Source organism: Tasmannia lanceolata, unplaced genomic scaffold (genome assembly GCF_043159265.1).
Source record: "Tasmannia lanceolata isolate RefF3 unplaced genomic scaffold, GAP_Taslan_0.1 ptg000013l, whole genome shotgun sequence".
NCBI classification, from domain to species: Eukaryota; Viridiplantae; Streptophyta; class Magnoliopsida; order Canellales; family Winteraceae; genus Tasmannia; species Tasmannia lanceolata.
In genome coordinates, this window is record NW_027518690.1 from 13862156 (window position 1) to 13884018 (window position 21863).

A 21863-nucleotide genomic window follows, 5' to 3' on the forward strand; every position below is an offset into this window, starting at 1 on the left:
ATGCAAGGACTCCAGGAACGAACTCTCTGATCACACAGTCCCTTATCCCATGGTTCCTTCATTTGCAAATGCTCCGCCATCTAATGCCTCAACCCCTGTGGTGGAGGAATCAACGTCAAAGCAGGGTCATCCAAAGACCGAGCAGAGTAAAAGAGACAATATAAACAGTTCATACAATATAATCCACATTTCAATAATGTCTAGAATAAAGATTACAATGCCCATGGCAATATAAATCAAAAATAAAAGAAAATGAAAAAGTCAGAAAAGAACTGACAGAAAAATAAATGGGGGAAAAGCCGGATGTACCTGGGGAATGTGCTGTCTCATTTTATAAAATTGTTGCATACATGCATACATAGCATACATTGAAATTATTGTCACTCCTTTGATTTATATTGCCATGGGCATTGTAATCTTTATTCTAGACATTATTGAAATGTGGATTATATTGTATGAACTGTTTATATTGTCTCTTTTACTCTGCTCGGTCTTTGGATGACCCTGCTTTGACGTTGATTCCTCCACCACAGGGGTTGAGGCATTAGATGGCGGAGCATTTGCAAATGAAGGAACCATGGGATAAGGGACTGTGTGATCAGAGAGTTCGTTCCTGGAGTCCTTGCATTTTGACGTCTTACGTCATGTATCATTTTTAAGTTGTAATAAGATTCTATCGGGATCGTCGTTGATGCTTGTATAAAAAAAAAAATATTTCCATGATTTTTACTTTCTTTTGCTCGTAGCGACACGACGGAAATCGGGTCGTTACAGTTGTGGTATCAAAGCCGTACCTCCTCTAGTACGATCTGCCAACGAGGACGTTGGGCCCTTTAAAGGGGGTGGATTGTAATAGTCCCACATCGGAAGCGGAGAGAGAAAGTTCCTGGATTATATGTTGTAGACCCCCATTCCCGGGTTTACGGAAAATCTGGTGCTTGTGGGTTGAGTCGTTAATTTGGGTTAGATAGGTAATAGGTGACATATGATATGTCACACCTTTAAGGTCAACCGAGAATTCGAACGAGATAGGAGAACTACCCTAAAAACCTTAGTAAGTAAACAATTGATTAGAGACTTCATGGTACCTCGAAATTTAGTTGTGAAATAAAGAGATTTCGTTCTGACCCATAGTTTTCTCCTCATTCCATGTATTCTTGTATCTTATAGATGTATTCAAGAAGGAAGCAAACTGGTAGTAATGGCAATACTAACCAAGCTCCTGCGCCTGACAACAATACCCAGGGCCCAACTCAGAATCAGAATCAAGATGGCCTACAATTACTGGCTGAAATCCTCAGGACAAATCAAGAGGCAAATCAAGCAGCTCTTCAGGCCATTGCAGCGAGCATTGGGAGTTGGGACTCGTCAGGAGCCAAGATATCATGAGGATACCACTCAAGTCCATAGACAGTTCAGGGACTACCATCCCTCTGAATTTAATGGAGAAGGAGAACCCTTAGCATCTGGGTAATTGTTGATGTGGCGCAAATTATCAGATTGCATGGGGTACCTGCTTCTATAATATCTGACAGGGACACCAGATTCACTTCTAGGTTTTGGTGTGGGTTGCAAGAAGCTTTGGGGTCGAAGCTAAATTTTAGTACTGCCTATCATCCTCAGACGGATGGTCAGACCGAGAGGGTTAACCAGATTGTGGAGAACCTATTGAGAGCCTGTATTCTCGATTTTGGGGGAGACTGGGAGCGTCATTTGCCCCTAGTCGAATTTGCTTATAATAACAGTTATCAGCAAAGTATTCAGATGGCTCCCTTCGAGGCTCTTTATGGTCGTGCTTGTAGATCACCATTGTGTTGGGTTGAAGTTGGTGAAAGGCAGTTGCTTGGGCCGAAATTGGTGGAAGAAACTTCTGAGAAAGTAACCTTGATCAGGGAAAGGTTAAAGGCAGCTCAGAGTAGGCAGAAGAGCTATGCCGATCAGCGGCGTAGAGAGCTCGAGTTCGCTGAAGGAGATATGGTTTTTGTTAAAATCTCGCCTTTCAAAGCAGTTATGCGGTTCGGCAGGAAAGGTAAGTTGAGCCCTCTTTTACATCGGGCCTTATCGCATCTCTAAGCAAATTGGATCTCGAGCTTATGAGTTGGAATTACCTCCAAACCTTGATCAGATGCATAACGTATTTCATGTATCCATGCTTCGTCTATATCATCCCGACCCTTCTCACGTGCTAGAAGAGGACGAGGTGGAGCTTCAGGGTGATTGGTCCTTTTCGGAAGGACCTGTGCGCATTCTGGAGCGCAAGGACAGAGTTTTGCGGAACAAGTCGATTCCCCTTGTCAGAGTACTTTGGCGTCACCATGGCGTCGATGAGACTACTTGGGAGCGAGAATCCGATATACAGAAAAATTTTCCAGAATTATTTGGAGGTACGCCTTTAGTTACTTAGTGATAGAGAGGAATTTCGGGGACGAAATTTTTTTTAAGGGGGGTAGAATGTAAGAACCGGTAAAATAGATATATATATATATATATATATATAAATATAAAAATGGCCTCATAGGTGGGTAATCATCGGCCATTACTCATTTTCCCCAAGTTAATCGGGCATGAGGACATCTGGCATAATGGGGCGTACACGATTCGAACCCAAGTCTAAGCTAAGATTGAACGGCTTCCTACCACTAAGCCACCGCCCCAGATGTCAACAAAAACGGAATAGATATATATATATGTTAAAAATTTCCAATAGTCACTATTCACAATTACTATTCACAATAGTCACTATGCGAGATTACTATGCAGAAATACTATGCAAGTTCACTATTGAGATACACTATTTAAAAGTATTATTCACAGTAGGACCCACCGAGTACTATTCATAAGCGGGTCCCACATCAGCGGGCCCCATACAAGCAGGCCCCACATAAGCGGATCCAACACCAGTGGGTCCCACATCAGCGGGTCCCACACGAGCGGGCCCCACGACCAGCGGGTCCTACCACCAGCGGGACCCATCCCTAGTGGAAACGAAAATATCATCGCACCGAAGAAAATAATAATAAAAAAATGCAAAAATACTATTGACCGACAAAATTAATAATAAAAAAATATTATTAACTATGCAAAATACTGTTAACCGACGAAAATAATAATTTAAAATAGTAAATAGTTTTTACTATGCAAAAGTACTATGCAAAAATACTATTGACCGACAGAAATAATAATTTAAAATAGTAAATAGTCTTTACTATGCAAAAAGTACTATGCAAAAAAAATGTCTATAAATAGAGGAGGAGGAGGAGAAAAAAAGGAGAAGAGAAGAGAAGAGAAGAGAAGAGAAGAGAAGAGAAGAGAAGAGAGAGAGAGAGAGAGAGGAAGAGAAGAGAAGAAAGAGAAAGAGGAAGAGAGAGAGAAGAAGGAAAAAGAAAATCCACTACCAAGTAAGTCTTTTATAATAGTCTCTCTTTCATGGTTGGTTCTACCACCTAAAATTATTTGAAAGCAATGATCTCTTTCAATGGTTGGTTCTACCACCTAAATTATTTAATGATCTCTTTCATGGTTGGTTCTACCACCTACCTATATTTTATTTGAAGTAATGGTTGGTTTTACCACCTATATGGATAAAGTAATGGTTGGTTCTACCACCTATATACTTAACGGTGAAATACTAGCATAGTAACCGTAAAGTAAACTTTATCAACTTATGGTGAAATGAATAGTGACATGATGGGGCCCACATAAATAGTGACATGATGGGGCCCACATAAATAGTGACATGCAGGGCCCACATAAATAGTGACATGATGGGGCCCACATAAATAGTGACATGCAGGGCCCACATAAATAGTGACATGATGGGGCCCACATGAATAGTAGCATGTGGGGCCCACATGAATAGTGAACACAGGGAACCTTATTTTAGGACATAAATGGACACAGAAAGGACAAGTGTTGTCTGTGTGATATTAAAAGGACCTAGACTAAAATAAGTTGACCTATTTCACTTATTTGCCTACAGGAGCCATCTCGTCCTACTGCGACTATAAGAAAAGGCAGGTGACAGCTAGACCTTGTCTTGTAATGGTGTTCAATATAATTGTCTATGCAATGTAGCTCTGCTTATAAATTGCCTGATAAATACCTGCTTAGTGAATTTATACTCGCTTGCCTGGAATCAAATGAATTGAAATGAATGCTGGAATCAAATGAATTGAAATGAATGCTGGAATCAAATGAATTGAAATGAATGCAGGAAGAAAGGCAAAGGTAAGTAATTGCATACATGTTGCATACATGGGGGAAAGTGAAGGGGAACTTAAGGGTGTGGTGGAATCATCCTGGGACCTAAGGTCCAAAGGCCAACGCGAGAAGCGTGTACTGCCTTTCGTTGGCAAACCAACCAAAAAGGGAAAGTATCCCCGAGGGATAGTATCCCCGGCTCGGCAAATGCGAGACCGTAATCCAAGTCCATAACGTCACTACCTTCAGACAGGGGTAGTGGTTAGCCGTGCGGCAAGGACACCGGCAGAAAAAAATAAAAGAAAATGAAAAAGTCAGAAAAGAACTGACAGAAAAATAAATGGGGGAAAAGCCGGATGTACCTGGGGAATGTGCTGTCTCATTTTATAAAATTGTTGCATACATGCATACATAGCATACATTGAAATTATTGTCACTCTGCCGGTGTCCTTGCCGCACGGCTAACCACTACCCCTGTCTGAAGGTAGTGACGTTATGGACTTGGATTACGGTCTCGCATTTGCCGAGCCGGGGATACTATCCCTCGGGGATACTTTCCCTTTTTGGTTGGTTTGCCAACGAAAGGCAGTACACGCTTCTCGCGTTGGCCTTTGGACCTTAGGTCCCAGGATGATTCCACCACACCCTTAAGTTCCCCTTCACTTTCCCCCATGTATGCAACATGTATGCAATTACTTACCTTTGCCTTTCTTCCTGCATTCATTTCAATTCATTTGATTCCAGCATTCATTTCAATTCATTTGATTCCAGCATTCATTTCAATTCATTTGATTCCAGGCAAGCGAGTATAAATTCACTAAGCAGGTATTTATCAGGCAATTTATAAGCAGAGCTACATTGCATAGACAATTATATTGAACACCATTACAAGACAAGGTCTAGCTGTCACCTGCCTTTTCTTATAGTCGCAGTAGGACGAGATGGCTCCTGTAGGCAAATAAGTGAAATAGGTCAACTTATTTTAGTCTAGGTCCTTTTAATATCACACAGACAACACTTGTCCTTTCTGTGTCCATTTATGTCCTAAAATAAGGTTCCCTGTGTTCACTATTCATGTGGGCCCCACATGCTACTATTCATGTGGGCCCCATCATGTCACTATTTATGTGGGCCCTGCATGTCACTATTTATGTGGGCCCCATCATGTCACTATTTATGTGGGCCCTGCATGTCACTATTTATGTGGGCCCCATCATGTCACTATTCATTTCACCATAAGTTGATAAAGTTTACTTTACGGTTACTATGCTAGTATTTCACCGTTAAGTATATAGGTGGTAGAACCAACCATTACTTTATCCATATAGGTGGTAAAACCAACCATTACTTCAAATAAAATATAGGTAGGTGGTAGAACCAACCATGAAAGAGATCATTAAATAATTTAGGTGGTAGAACCAACCATTGAAAGAGATCATTGCTTTCAAATAATTTTAGGTGGTAGAACCAACCATGAAAGAGAGACTATTATAAAAGACTTACTTGGTAGTGGATTTTCTTTTTCCTTCTTCTCTCTCTCTTCCTCTTTCTCTTTCTTCTCTTCTCTTCCTCTCTCTCTCTCTCTCTCTTCTCTTCTCTTCTCTTCTCTTCTCTTCTCCTTTTTTTCTCCTCCTCCTCCTCTATTTATAGACATTTTTTTTGCATAGTACTTTTTGCATAGTAAAGACTATTTACTATTTTAAATTATTATTTCTGTCGGTCAATAGTATTTTTGCATAGTACTTTTGCATAGTAAAAACTATTTACTATTTTAAATTATTATTTTCGTCGGTTAACAGTATTTTGCATAGTTAATAATATTTTTTTATTATTAATTTTGTCGGTCAATAGTATTTTTGCATTTTTTTATTATTATTTTCGTCGGTGCGATGATATTTTCGTTTCCACTAGGGATGGGTCCCGCTGGTGGTAGGACCCGCTGGTCGTGGGGCCCGCTCGTGTGGGACCCGCTGATGTGGGACCCACTGGTGTTGGATCCGCTTATGTGGGGCCTGCTTGTATGGGGCCCGCTGATGTGGGACCCGCTTATGAATAGTACTCGGTGGGTCCTACTGTGAATAATACTTTTAAATAGTGTATCTCAATAGTGAACTTGCATAGTATTTCTGCATAGTAATCTCGCATAGTGACTATTGTGAATAGTAATTGTGAATAGTGACTATTGGAAATTTTTAACATATATATATATCTATTCCGTTTTTGTTGACATCTGGGGCGGTGGCTTAGTGGTAGGAAGCCGTTCAATCTTAGCTTAGACTTGGGTTCGAATCGTGTACGCCCCATTATGCCAGATGTCCTCATGCCCGATTAACTTGGGGAAAATGAGTAATGGCCGATGATTACCCACCTATGAGGCCATTTTTATATTTATATATATATATATATATATATATATATCTATTTTACCGGTTCTTACATACTGATTGGGAGTAATCTGAATTGCAAATTCACAATCAGTTGTGATTTAACAGTCAAATAGGTTACAGGGTCTGATATAGACTATGAACTCACATATGGGTACCAAATTAATATGATTTGGATCATAGAGTCGCGTTCATGCGAGATCTAGTGATCACATTTCAATGTGCATTGATCAAGGGCAATAAAATGGTGCAATTCAACTTGAAAAAGCACCTGTAGTTTTATAAATAGACTAAAAACTCATTATTTCTAGTGTTCCTAAAGACTTTCTACATCATTTCCAATTCTCTTTTATAAGATTTTATACGGTGTAAGGGCTTACAACAGTACAATACGGTAGGGGTAAAAGTGAGCTGCTGCTGTTGGATCAGATATCAATGATGGTACTTCCACCGTACAATGGCCTTATTGTTGTAAGCTCTTGCACCATATAATTTCTCCTCTTTTATTCGATTTTCTCTTGGTAATCTATTTTATGCAGGAATGGAACCAGTATCTTCACATCATTTCATAAATTGAGCTTCATTATATCTTGGAGGCGGAAACAATATCCACATCAATTCGGCAATTGTTGGGAGCGAATTTTGTCTTAGGGAAAGCGACTCTTGTAACATGCCTTGGAGCAATCTACCTTTCATTTTCTCATTGGACTCAAAGTTAGACACAAAATGGGTTCTCAAAATCAGGCCTATAAACTAGAGTTGTTTAAAAAAAAAAAAAAAACATGTTTGATTAACAAAAAAAGGGATTTTTTTACGGAAAAAATGCTGCGTGAAAAGATATTCTCTAAAAAAAAGATAGAAGAAAAATAGAAAAATAGAAAAAAAGAAAAAGAAAGGTTAGGATCGTCCGATCAAGTCGATGTGGCATCAGTGGGACCCAAAAAGTATATGTTAGGAAAGAATCTATCACCCCACCGTCTCTTTGGCTTTTTTCATGTATGATTTACGCAAAGATTACTCAATAGAGACGGAAATTTCCTAGTCTGTGTCCTGGTATGGTGTGATGTAGGCAAAACAAGACATTGAAAAAAAATAAAAATACGAGTGATAGGTGGGCCCATTGGATATGCCCTGCTTTGGACTATCCACCTGGTGGGCCCATATTGATTAATGATCCAGTGGGCCAAAAAGCGACAAACGGGCAACCGTTTGATTGGGTAGTTCGTTGTGTAAATTCGGGCCATTGATGATCTGCCGTAGGGCCTATCAAACGGACGGTCACGATCAACACAACATGGTCCCACTACATTGAGGTTGCGCTCTAATCTTTAGCATTCCTCACTTTCCTACTTATTGCTATTTATTTATTGAGCAGAGGTCAAAAACAACGAATTGACCAAAATGCCCTAAGTCAAATGCAACGCCAGATCAACAAGTCCACGTATGATTGAGGGCATAATGGTCATTTTCAAGCAATATCTATTATTTATAAAGTTTCGTCTCTTTGAATTCCACACGAGTGAATGACGCATGGGATGTGCATGATACATTGATCCATGCTTATAAATTTTCCACGTAGTTTCTTTAATTCTCTCGTCTGAAGAACAGCAGAAGAAGGTAGTTTCTTTAGTTTTTTCTCATTTGATATTTTTCTTTTTCTCCTGCTCTTATTTTTCTAGTGATTTTTTTGAAAGCTGTTTAATGTTTGCCAAACTTTTTTTGTTAAACCAGTAGATTTTAAAAGGACCCATATGAGTTTTTCAGCTTAAGATAGTGAACTTTTTTTATTTTTTGCATTATTACTTCTTTTTTTTTCATTTCAGTGAAGAAAAGTAACCTTGGTTAGTTCTAATGGCCAATTTATATGATCTTTTGTGCTAAATCAATGGATTTTAATAGTACTCATCTGCTTTGTTTCTCATCTAAGTTATGTACTTTTAGCACTTGTTGGTGTAGTTTGTAACATAGTGTAAACTATAATGTGGGAATTCAATCCCACATCGAAAAGGAAAAGATTTTAGGCATTTACAATTTCTTTTATTGTATAGACATGACTCTTCAAATTAGAACTTGTTAAGTCATATCTTATTGTAGAGAAATAACTCTTAAAATTAGAAACCAGTGAGAAGAGTCATATCTTCTCGTAGAGACACGACTCTTCAAATTAGAAGAGTCATATCTTCTTGTAGAGACACGACTCTTCAAATTATAAACCGGTTAGAAGAGTCATATCTTCTTGTACAGACATAACTCTTGAAATTAGAAACCGGTTAGAAGAGTCATGTCTTTTGGATTATGACCATTGCTGGAGGAGAATTGCCCAAGCAATACCTTCTTTAAGATAGTGATCAATCACGCCTGAAAGCCTTTATTTTGTTTCTATTTAATTTTATTCCAACAGCACTAGTAGCATTTGTTACTTTAATAGCTTATACAATTTCAATATAAGTTTCTCTGGCCTTCTTTTTTTTTTGTTGATAAATGAATTTAGAGAGGACCTTCTAATTTTTTTTTCACTTTAAGCTACTGGGTATATTTACTTATTTTTATTTTAGCAAAACGGCCTTGTTGTTTATTCTTTAGCTAAAAGGAAAAAAAAACATTAGTTTCTTAAATTTTTTATTTTTTGAGTTAATTGATACAGTTTTTACCTTATTTTTTATTCAGTTATTGTTGCTATTATTATTTGTATTTTGGGTTCAGTGGCCTTGTTTATATTCAGTTGCTAATCCAAAAAGAACTTGAAAGTTTTCCTAGTTATTTGTTGAACCAACAGATTTAGAGAGGAGCCAAGTGGCTTAAAGCTTATTGTACCTTTTTCCATCTTAAAAAAAAGAGTAATCTTGTTTAGTCTCAATAGCTGATACTAAAAGAATAGGGAAACCCCCTTACTCTCATGTTGATTGGAAACTCCCTTACCCTCATGTTGATTCAGTGGATGTAAGAGATGGAATTTTCTCTACTCTTTGGTTCAATAAATAGATTTCAAGAAATTCTGCATTTTATTCTCATGTGTGTGTGTAGCTAACACACAAAGTGTAGGAAATTTTATAATTTTTTGTTGAATCAAATAGATTTAAAGGTGTCCTATCTACATGTCTATACATTATGTAATCCATATTTTTCAATTTTAGCAGAACTATCTTGTTAGTTTCAATGGCTAACACGAATCAGAAAATTGTCTGACCCGTAGAAACTAAGTTTCTTGTAGTGAGCGCCCGCGGTAATATGCAATTACCGACGCTTAATTTTACTTTTACCGGCGATAATGACAACCGGTAGGAAGTAAGTAAGTTTCTTGTAGTAAATAGATCCTAGGATGACCTATCTGCCTTTTCTACTTTGATTTTGTACTTTCTTTATGTTACCAAAAGTTGCCTTGTGTGTGGTGGCTAATTTTAAACCCTTATTTTGCTGGTCCAATTATTCTTTTGAGAATCCCTCAACAATTTTTCATGCTAAATTAATTTTGTCCCATTTAAAGAAGAACCATGTTTTATTTTAGGGCCATACTTGTATCAATTTTTTTTTTTAAATTATTGTGTAGCTTTCATTTTTGCAGAACTTAACATAACAGTTATTAAGTTACAAAAAATGGAATAAGTAGCAGTACCATTGAAAATTGGCTTATTTATCTACAACTAGGATGACTCTTAAGTATTAGTAGACAAAAAGGAAATAAGTACTAGCAGACAAAAATGCAATAAATACTAACAAAAATCAAGCATGCTCTGAGATTTACAATCCACATTAGAACTCATTGTAGTATTTTACATTAGCAGATACTTAAAATAAGATCACCTTCTGAACTTATTTCGGTGACAATTCTTCTCAATATCAGGAGAATGAAGCACTGTTCTCACTGGTGGCTACTGCTATCGGCAATCATATTATCGTCTATAGGTGTTCATGCTTCACAAACTCTTCTCAGAAATGATAACAGGGTTAAAACTTCTGTTTTCCTATCACCTCAGTTTGTGCTAGGACCAGGATCAGTGGAGAATAAATACTACTACAATGTTGACTTTCCAAGAGGCCACATTGCTCTCAAGGAATTCAATGCTGAAGTAGTTGATGAGGCAGGAAATCACATACCTCTTCATGAGACTTACCTTCATCACTGGGTTGTAGAGAGATTCTACAGTGGCCTTTCTACAGAAACCCCAAATTACAATGATGAGGAGCTGGACATGTCGAAACTTATTTTGGTGAAGAATGCAGGAATCTGCCAGGCTAATTCTCTTGGGCAGTACTTCGGTCTTGGATCGGAAACACGTCAAACTGCAACATACGTGCCCGATCCTTATGGGATAGAAGTTGGAAATCCCTTGGAAATTCCTGATGGATATGAAGAGATGTGGATGCTCAACATCCATGCAATCGATACACGCGGCACAGTTGATCAAATGGGGTGCACAGAGTGCAGGTGTGATCTTTATAATGTGACGAAGGACGAGTATGGAAGGGATTTGGTGAAGGATTACAATGGTGGTCTTAAATGCTGCTATGATCAGACTCAGTGCAGATTGAGAGATGGCTTTGAGGGCGTAAGGAGAAAGCTCTACTTGAGATACACTGTGAAGTGGGTTGACTGGAATGACAGAATTGTGCCTGTAAAGATTTACATACTTGATGTCACTGATTCTAGGAGGGGTACAGATTATTTAAGCAAGGCCGATGCCCGATTAGGTTGCAAGGTATGTGTCTTTGTTCTTTTACAGTCACAAAAGCGTATCTCATTTTCTGTAAATACTGATTAAGGCATAGTAATGGGAACTCCTTGGGCGGGTGGGAAACTCGTTTCCCCTAAAACGTGTTTCGGAAACGTTTCCAAAACACGATGGAAAAAATAGGGGAAAGGTTTCCAAAACTCATGGGAAGCATATGAGAAACTTATGTGAAACACGTGTGAAACAAGTGAGAAATGTATGGAAAACTAGTTGAAAATGTATTGAAATGCGTAAGAAACATGTGTGAAACTTACAAAATTGTTTTGGGAAAAAACTCACCAAAAAATTGTAGAATAGATATTAAAAAGGAAAGCAATAGCATATTTTGTAACAAAAAATAAAAATAAGAAATATTCATATAAAAACTTGAAATTAACAAATTTTAAATCTACAAAACCATATATTTTGTGTTTTCTTGTCTTTCATATGTTTTCATTAACGTTTCTTTGTCATTTCTGAAAAGTTTCTAAGGCGTTTTCCAATGCTTTTCTAGTGAGATTTTCTATCCTTTTTCCGTTTTACGTTTCCCCTCTATTTTTTCCATGTGTTTCGCATTTCGCTTTCCGAATCCGTTTCCCACCTTGGTAACTACGGATGATTAAGGAGCTTTAGACAACAGGAAAGGCAAAGGAAAGTAGTCGTCCTTGCCGATTCTTTTTTCTCAATATCATAGGATTGATTAAAAACATGGACTTAAATCATTCCTTTGATTTCTGAGATTGGCTCAGACAAGTGATTGAAAAGTGAAAACTTGCTGATTTTATAAAAACTGTTCTAATGATAATGACTTGCCAAATCTGTATAAGATGTAAAGTTTGGGATCTGTACTCTGAGCCATCTAAACTGAGTTCACTCAGTCAATCAATATTTTTTTGAATGTCAATCAGTAATTTTTGAGCATTGACATATACTATTTGAGATATATAAAACACAGATGGTCATACTTTTTCATTTAGCAAGCTATTTGTATTTCACATCTAAACTATCCCGCCGATATTTTTTTTGAATGGCTGAAATTTCATTGAAAGAAAAGACCGGGATGGTCAAATACAAAGCATACGGATATAGAATACAAGAACAGAAGGAAAATTCATCAACAAGATGAAAAGAGAGAATCTAAAGACCATAATAGGTCAAGGTGGTAAGAAGTCAAATTGCTTAAGAGCTACCAAATGCACCCCTTCCCTAGCAAGCCTATCGCCGCCCCATTCGCCGATCTCCTTATGTGGTGAAAGAAGAAGGATAAATTACCCAAAATATCCTTAATCTCCTTGAAAAACTCAATGAATCTACAGGGGAAGACATGAGATCCACTCAACCAACAGACAACGTTAAGGGAATCCCCTTCTACCATGGCTCTATCCAAGTCTTCACCATCTAGAAGCTTGATTCCTTGATGGATTGCACACACCTCCGCCTCATTTGAATCTGCCACTCCGATTGGGCCTGCAAAAGCCCACTTCACAACGCCTCTCTCATCTCTGAGAACTCCCCCTCTATACCTGCCGGACCTGGATTTCCAATGCCAGAGCCATCAAAGTTTAACTTCAAAAACCCGGGGAGCGGTGGCTCCCAATCCTGCACTACCGACGATCTCGACTCCGAGCTTAAGCACACCTCCCTCCACCCATGCCATAAGTCAAAGGCAAAAACAAATTTAAAGATTGGAAGGGTCTTTACCCATGAAATTGTGAGGGCTATAACCTTATTGAATAGATAAGGGGGACTCTTAGCATACCCTTTGAATATCCATGCATTCCTCTCCTTCCACAAAACCCAAACAACTGCCATTGCCAGGAAGGAGGTTTTCCATAGAATTTTTCTTTTTTCTCCAAGGGCTCAATTGCCAACATTCCAAGAGGGCGCTAAGGTTCCTTGGTGTTAGAATATGTGGGATCCAACGGTTGGATTGGGATAAGATCTCAACGATCATCTTGGAGGTAGATTGGGTAAGTTAGCTAAATGAGGCACGTGGATAAATTAGGCATGTGGATTAGAAGAGGAAACCAAAATAGATTAGGAAAGTAGATTTGATTAGGATTATTTTCTTCTATACTTATCTTGATCTCCCTTCTATGTTTATCATTTGAGTGTTCTATAAAAACATTCCTTGTGCTTATGTAAATCATTCAAGTTTAGTGGAAAATTCTAAATTTATCATGGTATCAAAGCAATAGATCCTACTAGGGCCCGAGCACAATACGAGAGAGAGTCCCCGTCCCCCGGCAGACGGACGATCTAGCCGTCCGCCGGTGGCCATCACTCCCTGTCCCAATCACCATTGCAAAATACTACTTTTTCTTCTTCTTAGGAAGACTCTTCATTTCCGCCCGGCTAGGAATTTTTTTCTCTCTTTATTACCTTCTTTGCACACTTACAGCTGTTGTTCTCTTCCGTTGCAAGCAGTTGTGTTTCCTTCATTATCTTTTTTTTTTCTGCAATGGTCGGCCCCTGTCTTGGTCTCTACATCTTCCCTACATCTCACAGTCATCCCTTGGTGTCCATCTTCTTGTGAGACTGCGTCAGAATCTATTTTTGCTTTGTAGTATGTATGCTGCTGCAGATGAGACCATGGTTTTAAATTTCGGATTTCGGTGGAGACTGACACCGAAATCAATAAAAACCGAAACGGTCATTTATTTCGGCCGAAATTTCGGAATTTCGAAATTTGACCCAAATGTTTTTTTTTAATTAATTTAATATTTCACTGAAATTTTGAATTTCGGAATTTCATGGGTCCGAAACCGGTATCAAACCGAAATTTTAAACCTTGGATGAGACAAGGCAAAACCCAATTACCAAATATTAGCAAGTCAATACCCACAGAAAGAGAACGTACATTGGCCCTCTTGTTGATAAAGGCACCTCTCATTCTAATTTCATAATTTTTTCGGATGAAGTGAATACTGCCTTTTCATTCAAATTCTAGATTTTTCTTTGGGTATTTCACACTCCAATATTTTCATTTATGCACCCCATCTCTTCTGTCTAAAAAAAAGGAAAGGTACACCCCCAATTTGATATTCACACCCCTCATATTTGATATATGCACTCTTTTTCATGCATTGTCCCAATGTTTGCCATCATCATCCGAGCTGCTTATTGTCGCTTCTTCTTTTTTCTTTTCCATCCCTTTCATTTGTCCTATTTCAGTTGAGGTACCTCTTTGAGGTGTGTGCCCAAAATAAATCGCTCTACTCAGTTGAGGGGCCTCGATTCTTTAAGGTTCGTGCCTGAGAGAGCCAAATTCCATGAGGATCGGTACTTGCCGACCCATGTGTCTGGCCCATTGAGGCCCATTCTCGCCTATTGAGGCATCCTTTTGCCCATCGAGGCTTTGGTCCATTGTGACCCATTTCTAGAAGGTTCGGTATTCAAAATCGGCCTAAAGACTCGCCCATTCCGGCTTGAGTCGAATTCAGTTCTTTGAGGCTCTTTGTGGTTCATCTTTCATGCGACATATTCTTCAACAACAGGCGGTAATCATCTTCCGCAATATCAACAACAGGCAGACATCAATTGTGGTAGTGCGCATCAAATTTACAAATTTTTCTATTTCTTTTTGGGGATATATATTGTAATAAAATGTATATTGATTTTCAATCCATATACGTTTGATGGGGCATATTAGAGAATGAAATCAAATCAAGCTCAAATATTCTGATTAGGCTATATTGGTTGGTTGGGTTAGATTAGGCAAGTGAATTAGATTAGTGTTGAGAAAATCCGCCGGGCAATCCGATCCAATCATGCACAAATATAACGCAAAAGTAAAATAAACAAGCAAATCAAGCCACAAGATGAACACCAAGATTTTACGTGGTTCGGCAAAGCCTACTCCAAGGGCGAGAAACACGATCTTCCATTATGAGAAAAAACAATATACAAGGATTACAATGGATTAATCACAAACCCACAAACCCGCAACCCTCTCCTTGCTTCTCAAACCTAAGATCGTACCCAAGAGAAAACCCGAGATAAAACCCCAAGAGAAACCCAAGAGAATACCCCAAGAAGAAAACCCAGATAGAAAACCCTCTATTCTTCTTCTTCTCCCTTTGTCTCTCTCTTCACTTCTCTTTTTCTTTTTCTCTCTTTCCCTCTCTTGATTTTTCCACACTCCAAAGAAGAAAGCCACTTCCTCTTTTTAGTTGTTTCCAAGAAACCCAAATAAGAGGGTTTCTATTTTTGCCTCTTGCCTTCCCACCCAAGCCACCTACGATGGGTGGGAAATAAGGCAACTTTCCAACAATCTCCACCTTGGCTTATTTCCCAGCCACCTGAAGATTTTCCAATGATGTCTCCACTGGTTCACTATTACCGCAAACCACCATTGGCCTTCTAAAGTACCAGCTACACACCCTCGAATCACCTTGGTTCTGACTCCTCCCGATTTGATCAACACGGCCAATGGACATGTGTAGCTGCCAACCCTTTGACTCACCTAGTCAACCTTGGAGAGGGATCTCGATCCATCCTCTCCAACGTAGGTATGTCATCCTCTTACCATCGTCTGCAACCTGGAAACCTGTCTCTGCATTAACTGCGAAAGAGACCCTATACGTGCGCATGCCATTACCTTATTTCCATCTAGCCATCGAGATCTTAAGAACACTAGTCACCGTGTCCCCAATCAGACGATACAATCCACCACACTTCTCTCCTTTCATCAGAACCATACAGCCGCGTGTGATTTTCATGGCTTCACCTGCAGCTGAAAACCTGCAACCCCTGGAGTCCAACTGGCCAAGCGATACTAGATTCTTCCGTAGCTTTGGGACATACGCCACATCACCCAAAGTACGAACCACTCCATCGAACATCTTGATCTTCACCGTCCCAACTCCCGTGACGTCACAAGTAGACCCATCACCCAAGGACACTTCACCAGCCCTTGTCTCCTGGAACGTATCAAAATATTCCCTCCTGGAGCATACATGAACAGAGCAACTTGAATCTAGAATCCACTCATCATGAGAAGTGTGATTACCTAAGGAGACTGTGAGAACGTCTCCAAACGCTTCGCTCTGTTCTCCTGCCACCACAGCATTCGTAGCACCATTGTCCACCCGGTCAGCTCACTTTGGACAATCCTGCTTGATGTGGCCATATTCCTTGCAACGGTAACATTGCACGCCCTTTCCGCCAACCCTGGATCTTGACCTGCCTTTTTCCGATCCCTTGTCAGACGACCTTCCTCTTTGATTCCCACCATGAACAACCAACCCCTGTTCTTCACTTACACCAAGAACAGGTTTCTTCCGCATCTCATTCGATAAGAGCGATGCCGTGACTTCCTCCAACTTTATCGTATCCTTACCATACAATAAAGTCGTCACCAAGTTGTCATACGAATCAGGAAGAGAAGTAAGAAAGGGCCCTGTCTTCTTCCTTCAACTTTTCTTCTACAAGCCCGTTGAACACCGTAATGTGTTCCAGAAGATCCCTGCCTTCCTGCATCTTCAGCCCGTACAATTGCCGCTTCAGATACAACCGGTTGGCCAAGCTTTTTGACATATAAAGCTTTTCCAACTTATCCCATAATTTAGGCGCATCTTCTTCTTCCGTAACGTTAAACATAACGCTATCTGCCAGATATAGTCGAATCGTGCTGACCGCTTTCGACTCAATGTCTTCCCACTCGGCATCCGTCATCTTCTCCGGCTTCCCATAATTTCCCTTTAAAGCCTTACACAAGCCCTATTGAACTAGGATGTCCTTCACCCTCACCTGCCATAGGGTGAAACTTCCCTTTCCATCAAATCTGTCGATGTTGAACTGAGTAGAACTTGATTTTACCGCCATCTCAGATTACTCAGCTCTTCACGGTGTAGCGCTCCACCTCAAACGAGAATCTTTCTTGGACAATCTTTCTACTCCAAAAAATCACTCTAACCGCGATCCAACCAGAACACTCACGATCACTCCACCCGGCCTCGACAATCGCTCCACCTGAGCTCTGATACCACTTTTTGAGAAAATCCACCGGGCAATCCGATCCGATCGTGCACAAATATAACGAAAAAGTAAAATAAACAAGCAAATCAAGCCACAAGATGAGCACCAAGATTTTACGTGGTTCGGCAAAGCCTACTCCACGGGCGAGAAACACGATCTTCCACTATGAGAAAAAACAATATACAAGGATTACAATGGATTAATCACAAACCCACAAACCCGCAACCCTTTCCTTGCTTCTCAAACCTAAGATCGTACCCAAGAGAAAACCCGAGAGAAAACTCCAAGAGAAACCCAAGAGAATACCCCAAGAAGAAAGCCCAGATAGAAAACCCTTTATTCTTCTTCTTCTCCCTTTGTCTCTCTCTCTTCACTTCTCTTTTTCTTTTTCTCCCTTTCCCTCTCTTGATTTTTCCACACTCCAAAGAAGAAAGCCACTTCCTCTTTTTAGTTGTTTCCAAGAAACCCAAATAAGAGGGTTTCTATCTTTGCCTCTTGCCTTCCCACCCAAGCCACCTACGGTGGGTGGGAAATAAGGCAACTTTCCAACAATTAGGATAATGTCTTTCCATAATTATCTTATTCTCTTGCTATGTTTATCATTTGAGTGTTCTATAAAAACACTCCCTGTGCTTAATGTCAATCATCCAATAATTAGTGAAATATCAGAATTTATCACCCTTTTCAACCTGCCTCTCTATAAGAGCTCGTATACCTAAAATACCTGTATTTTCTTCAACTATTTCGTTGAATGGAGATTTACTCTTCAGAGCATAAATATTATATAAAGAGTGCTGCTATGGAGACCGGGAGTGGAACTGAACAAATCCCCACATACCGCATGGCATGCGAAGGGTAGTTTTGCCATTTTAAGGAAAAAAGCCAAAACATAGTAACAAGATTGCTAACGTGTGAAGAGGCTATTTGTTCGGTTCCACTCTCGGTCCCCAACTCGGTTACCATATCATTATTCTTATATGTATTTGAAGTGGCTTTTGGATATCAAGTTAATGATAAATGGTTGTGTGTTCCAGGTTGAATATGATGTTGAATCTTGTGAGACCGCAGGGCTGGATAACAATGGGTGCATAGATATCAAGAAAACAAGCATGGTCATCCCCCAAGGGGGTGATGTTATTTATGGTGTTGCCCACCAGCATTCCGGTGGACTCGGTGCTGCTATTTATGGCCAGGTGATAAGGAATATCTATTTGCTCATTTATAATCACTGTATTCTTCTGTAAACTTCTTATTAAATTGAAAAAAAAGAAATCTCGATTCACAGCCAATTAGATGAACATAATGTCATTTTCATATTTTTATTATCTGGGTTAGTACAACACCAACATCTTTTAGACAACTTTTGTATAACCAAGTGTAACTGAACTTGGACCAAATTCAACCAATTGTGTCTTAAACTCTTCTTATATGAGCGTGTGGGATGGATGTAGACATGTATACTGTGTCTTTCTGCAAAATCCCATTCCTGTTTTGGAATTTCATATGACTCCTAGACACAAAGTCCTAAAATTTCTTCTTTTCTATTTTTTGTTGACATGCCCTTTTCCAACCCCATTCCTGCTTTCTCTGCTTACAGTAACTAAAGGCCTTAGTGCTGCACTATCAGGATTCCAAATCTCTTTTACTTATACTTTTCTTTTATGCAGTTTCCTTCAAAGCCATCCATCTTTGATTAGTCAATAATATGCACTCGCACTGTTGGAGGAGTTTCATGTCTTTTTTCCTGATAAGCTGCAACTGTATATGGGGATGCTATGGTCTCTCTTCTCTTGCAATATTTTCTGATGGCACAAATTCAAAAAGGGGTATCCCAAAAATCTTCTTTTTCTGTTTAAAAAAGGAAAAAAGAAGAACAACTGGAAACAGCTACCAATGCAATATCAATATGTCATCTTTTTCATCATTTACAGATGATAACAAATTCAAAAATGAGTATCCCAAAAAATCCTTTTTCCGTTTAACTCTTGTCTCAGAAGCTTTAAGTTGATATGTTCTTTAGACAGAAATCTTTGAATTTTATCTGGTCACAAGTCCTAACCTTTTTCTTTTTGTTTCTTTGCGTGGACATAATTAGGATGGCCGGGTTATATGCTCATCCTTACCAGTTTATGGAGAAGGGAAAGAAGTAGGAAATGAGGCTGGTTTTATTGTAGGGATGTCCATCTGCTATCCCAAACCAGGCTCTATTAAGATTGTTGATGGGGAGATTTTGACTTTTGAATCGAATTATAGTAGCACTCGAATGCATACCGGAGTCATGGGGCTCTTCTACTTCTTGGTAGCGGACCCACAACCAAATCCTGTGACACTCATAGGTTCTGCAACTTATGTAAGATTCTGCTCTATTTCTCTTGATGGGTAACTGTTTTTTTATTCTCTGTCTTGTGTATACTTTTTGTGGATACTGCTTATGTTCGTCCTGATAATCTCTCTGATGACGAATTAAGTACATGGACGCTGCATATCCTTTCTTCTTCTAAGTACTTCATTCAAAGAAAGGAAAAATTGATGATAAGTAGCCTGGAAATGATGAAAATAGCCTTCAATTTCTTCAAGTAAAAGATTGAAGGTAGCAGCTTTCTTATTTCAGGGACAATTGATAATCCTTTCAATTTTTTAATTTTGAGGGTGGTTGCCACCTTGTCCAAGTAAAATGAATCTTTTGCTTCTTTTGCTAGCAAATGTTGCTAAACAAAAAGATTGATATCAACGGTATCTCAATCATGGTTTGTGATCTCATGTTTGCCTTAGAATGATTCATAAATTTCAATTAGAAATGCTTAAAAGAAAACAAACATACCACTTTTCTCTTTAACAAGCTTATTCACTCAACTCAACTAAGCCTAGCTTTGTCCCAAACTAGTTGGCGTCGGCTAATGAATCGTTATAGAAAATTTTCATGAAGAAGGTGTAAGTTTATTCACTACACCATAAATTTAACAAGTTTATTCACTACACCATAAACTTCATGTTTATTGGGTAGTCCAACAGAGAGAAAGATAGAGAAATGGATAGATAGCATCTGTCTTTCATAACATACTGACTCCACTTAAAGCAAATGTTGATGTTGGCAAACCGGCACAGAGACTGAATGTTTTACAGAGATCAAAGATTTTCAAATAAACGGATTAATGGTGGGGTGGGATTTTGAATTCTTCCAATAAGAAATCCAATGGGCAACAGTGGCAGGAGGTTTTATCATCTGTAAATAAGGATTTTCTGGTTTTTTCTTATCTATATTTCATATCATTGAGAGAGGTGAGAGCTGTTCTTATTGAACGTCCTTGCACCATTTATGTCTTTGCTTTAGAGAAGGAATATAATTTATGTAACAAATGCTTTGACTCTTCTTGATGATTCTTGAATTAGGTTGCTGCCCTTTTTGTGTTTTTAGTTCTTTTTTGTTTTTCAATAAATTCTGCTTACGCCAAGGAAAACTGTCATATATACTGTCATTTAATCTGCAACACCATGTTAATATCTTGTTTATGAAGGTGCAAGAAACCAAACCAACATAGGTAGATAGATACTGGAATTTTCCTCACAGACCCTGATGACATCTTGTGGTTGTGTAGCTGCAGGATAATAGGATCGAGCTCTCGCTCCCCAAGTACTTTTGGGTTTTGTTTTTCATTGGAGTGGCAGTAACTCTTGGTATTGGTGCTGGTTATCTTGCAAAGAATAAGAGACAAGATGGATATCAGTCCATATTAATGTAGTCTTTATTTTGAATATTTAGTATTACCAAGACATGTTGGCATGTTGTCCCTGTTGTATTTTAGTAGACCTTTATGAAGCACGTATGTATCTAGCAATGCAAATCTCAGACTTGTCCTATTTCTTGGATTTTTTTCTGTTGTTTTCTTGGCTGGGAAGGCTAAGATTAAACTTGACATCGGTGATTGGATGGTTAAGATTATCCATTCAATGCGATGTTTGGACCGTGGCCCATCAATGATGACTAATTCAATGCAAATTCATCCCCACAGCCACCGTAAGACCTTATCCTGGATTGCCTTGTTTTTCAAGATAAATTGTCCTGGATAGAATATATCCCATCCTTGTGTTCTGAAGCTCTCATACTCTCTTTCCCATGAGAAAAGAGCACCCCATTACTTCCATAGCTGGCTTTAAGTTATTCATTGGGTAATTTTGCCTAGGCACTTCCTTGCCATGTATTTCTAAATGGGAGTGTTTAGGCAATTTCGCAAAAAGCCATTTCATGGCTCCCTTTTTTAGGAGAGAACAGCCACTAGAGATGAATTAAATGAATAAGACAAATTCAAATTCTGATACTGCAAAAGTGAGCCCGAGGTTAATTGTGAACAAAAGATAGTAAGTCTATCCCAAGACAAAAATAAATCATGGCTTACTTTCTACTGAATAACCCTAGTGGGGTTGTTCACTACAAGAGTAGAGAACCTTGGATAAAGTATTCTTAGGATCAACCATCCTGCTTGGATAAGTTTAGGCCATTTTTGGCTGCCTTGAAATTTGTTTTCAATGGAATTTTAGTTTAACAAGTGGTGAGAGAGATCTAGGGAGGGTGAGAGATCTAGGGCAGGAGTGA

The 21863-nt window shown here is 38.9% G+C and overlaps 1 protein-coding gene across 1 annotated transcript; it reads left to right on the forward strand.

Moving 5' to 3' along the window:
• The first annotated feature begins 1170 nt into the window (after positions 1-1170).
• LOC143890989 (uncharacterized) lies at positions 1171-21130 on the forward strand. Its single transcript, XM_077395650.1, has 8 exons — positions 1171-1367; positions 1500-2029; positions 2190-2384; positions 9463-9524; positions 10367-11281; positions 18307-18465; positions 19368-19622; positions 20869-21130. The coding sequence occupies exons 1-8, from the start codon at positions 1171-1173 to the stop codon at positions 21010-21012; spliced, it is 2457 nt and encodes an 818-aa protein (XP_077251765.1). The 3' UTR covers positions 21013-21130.
• Positions 21131-21863: the final 733 nt, after the last annotated feature.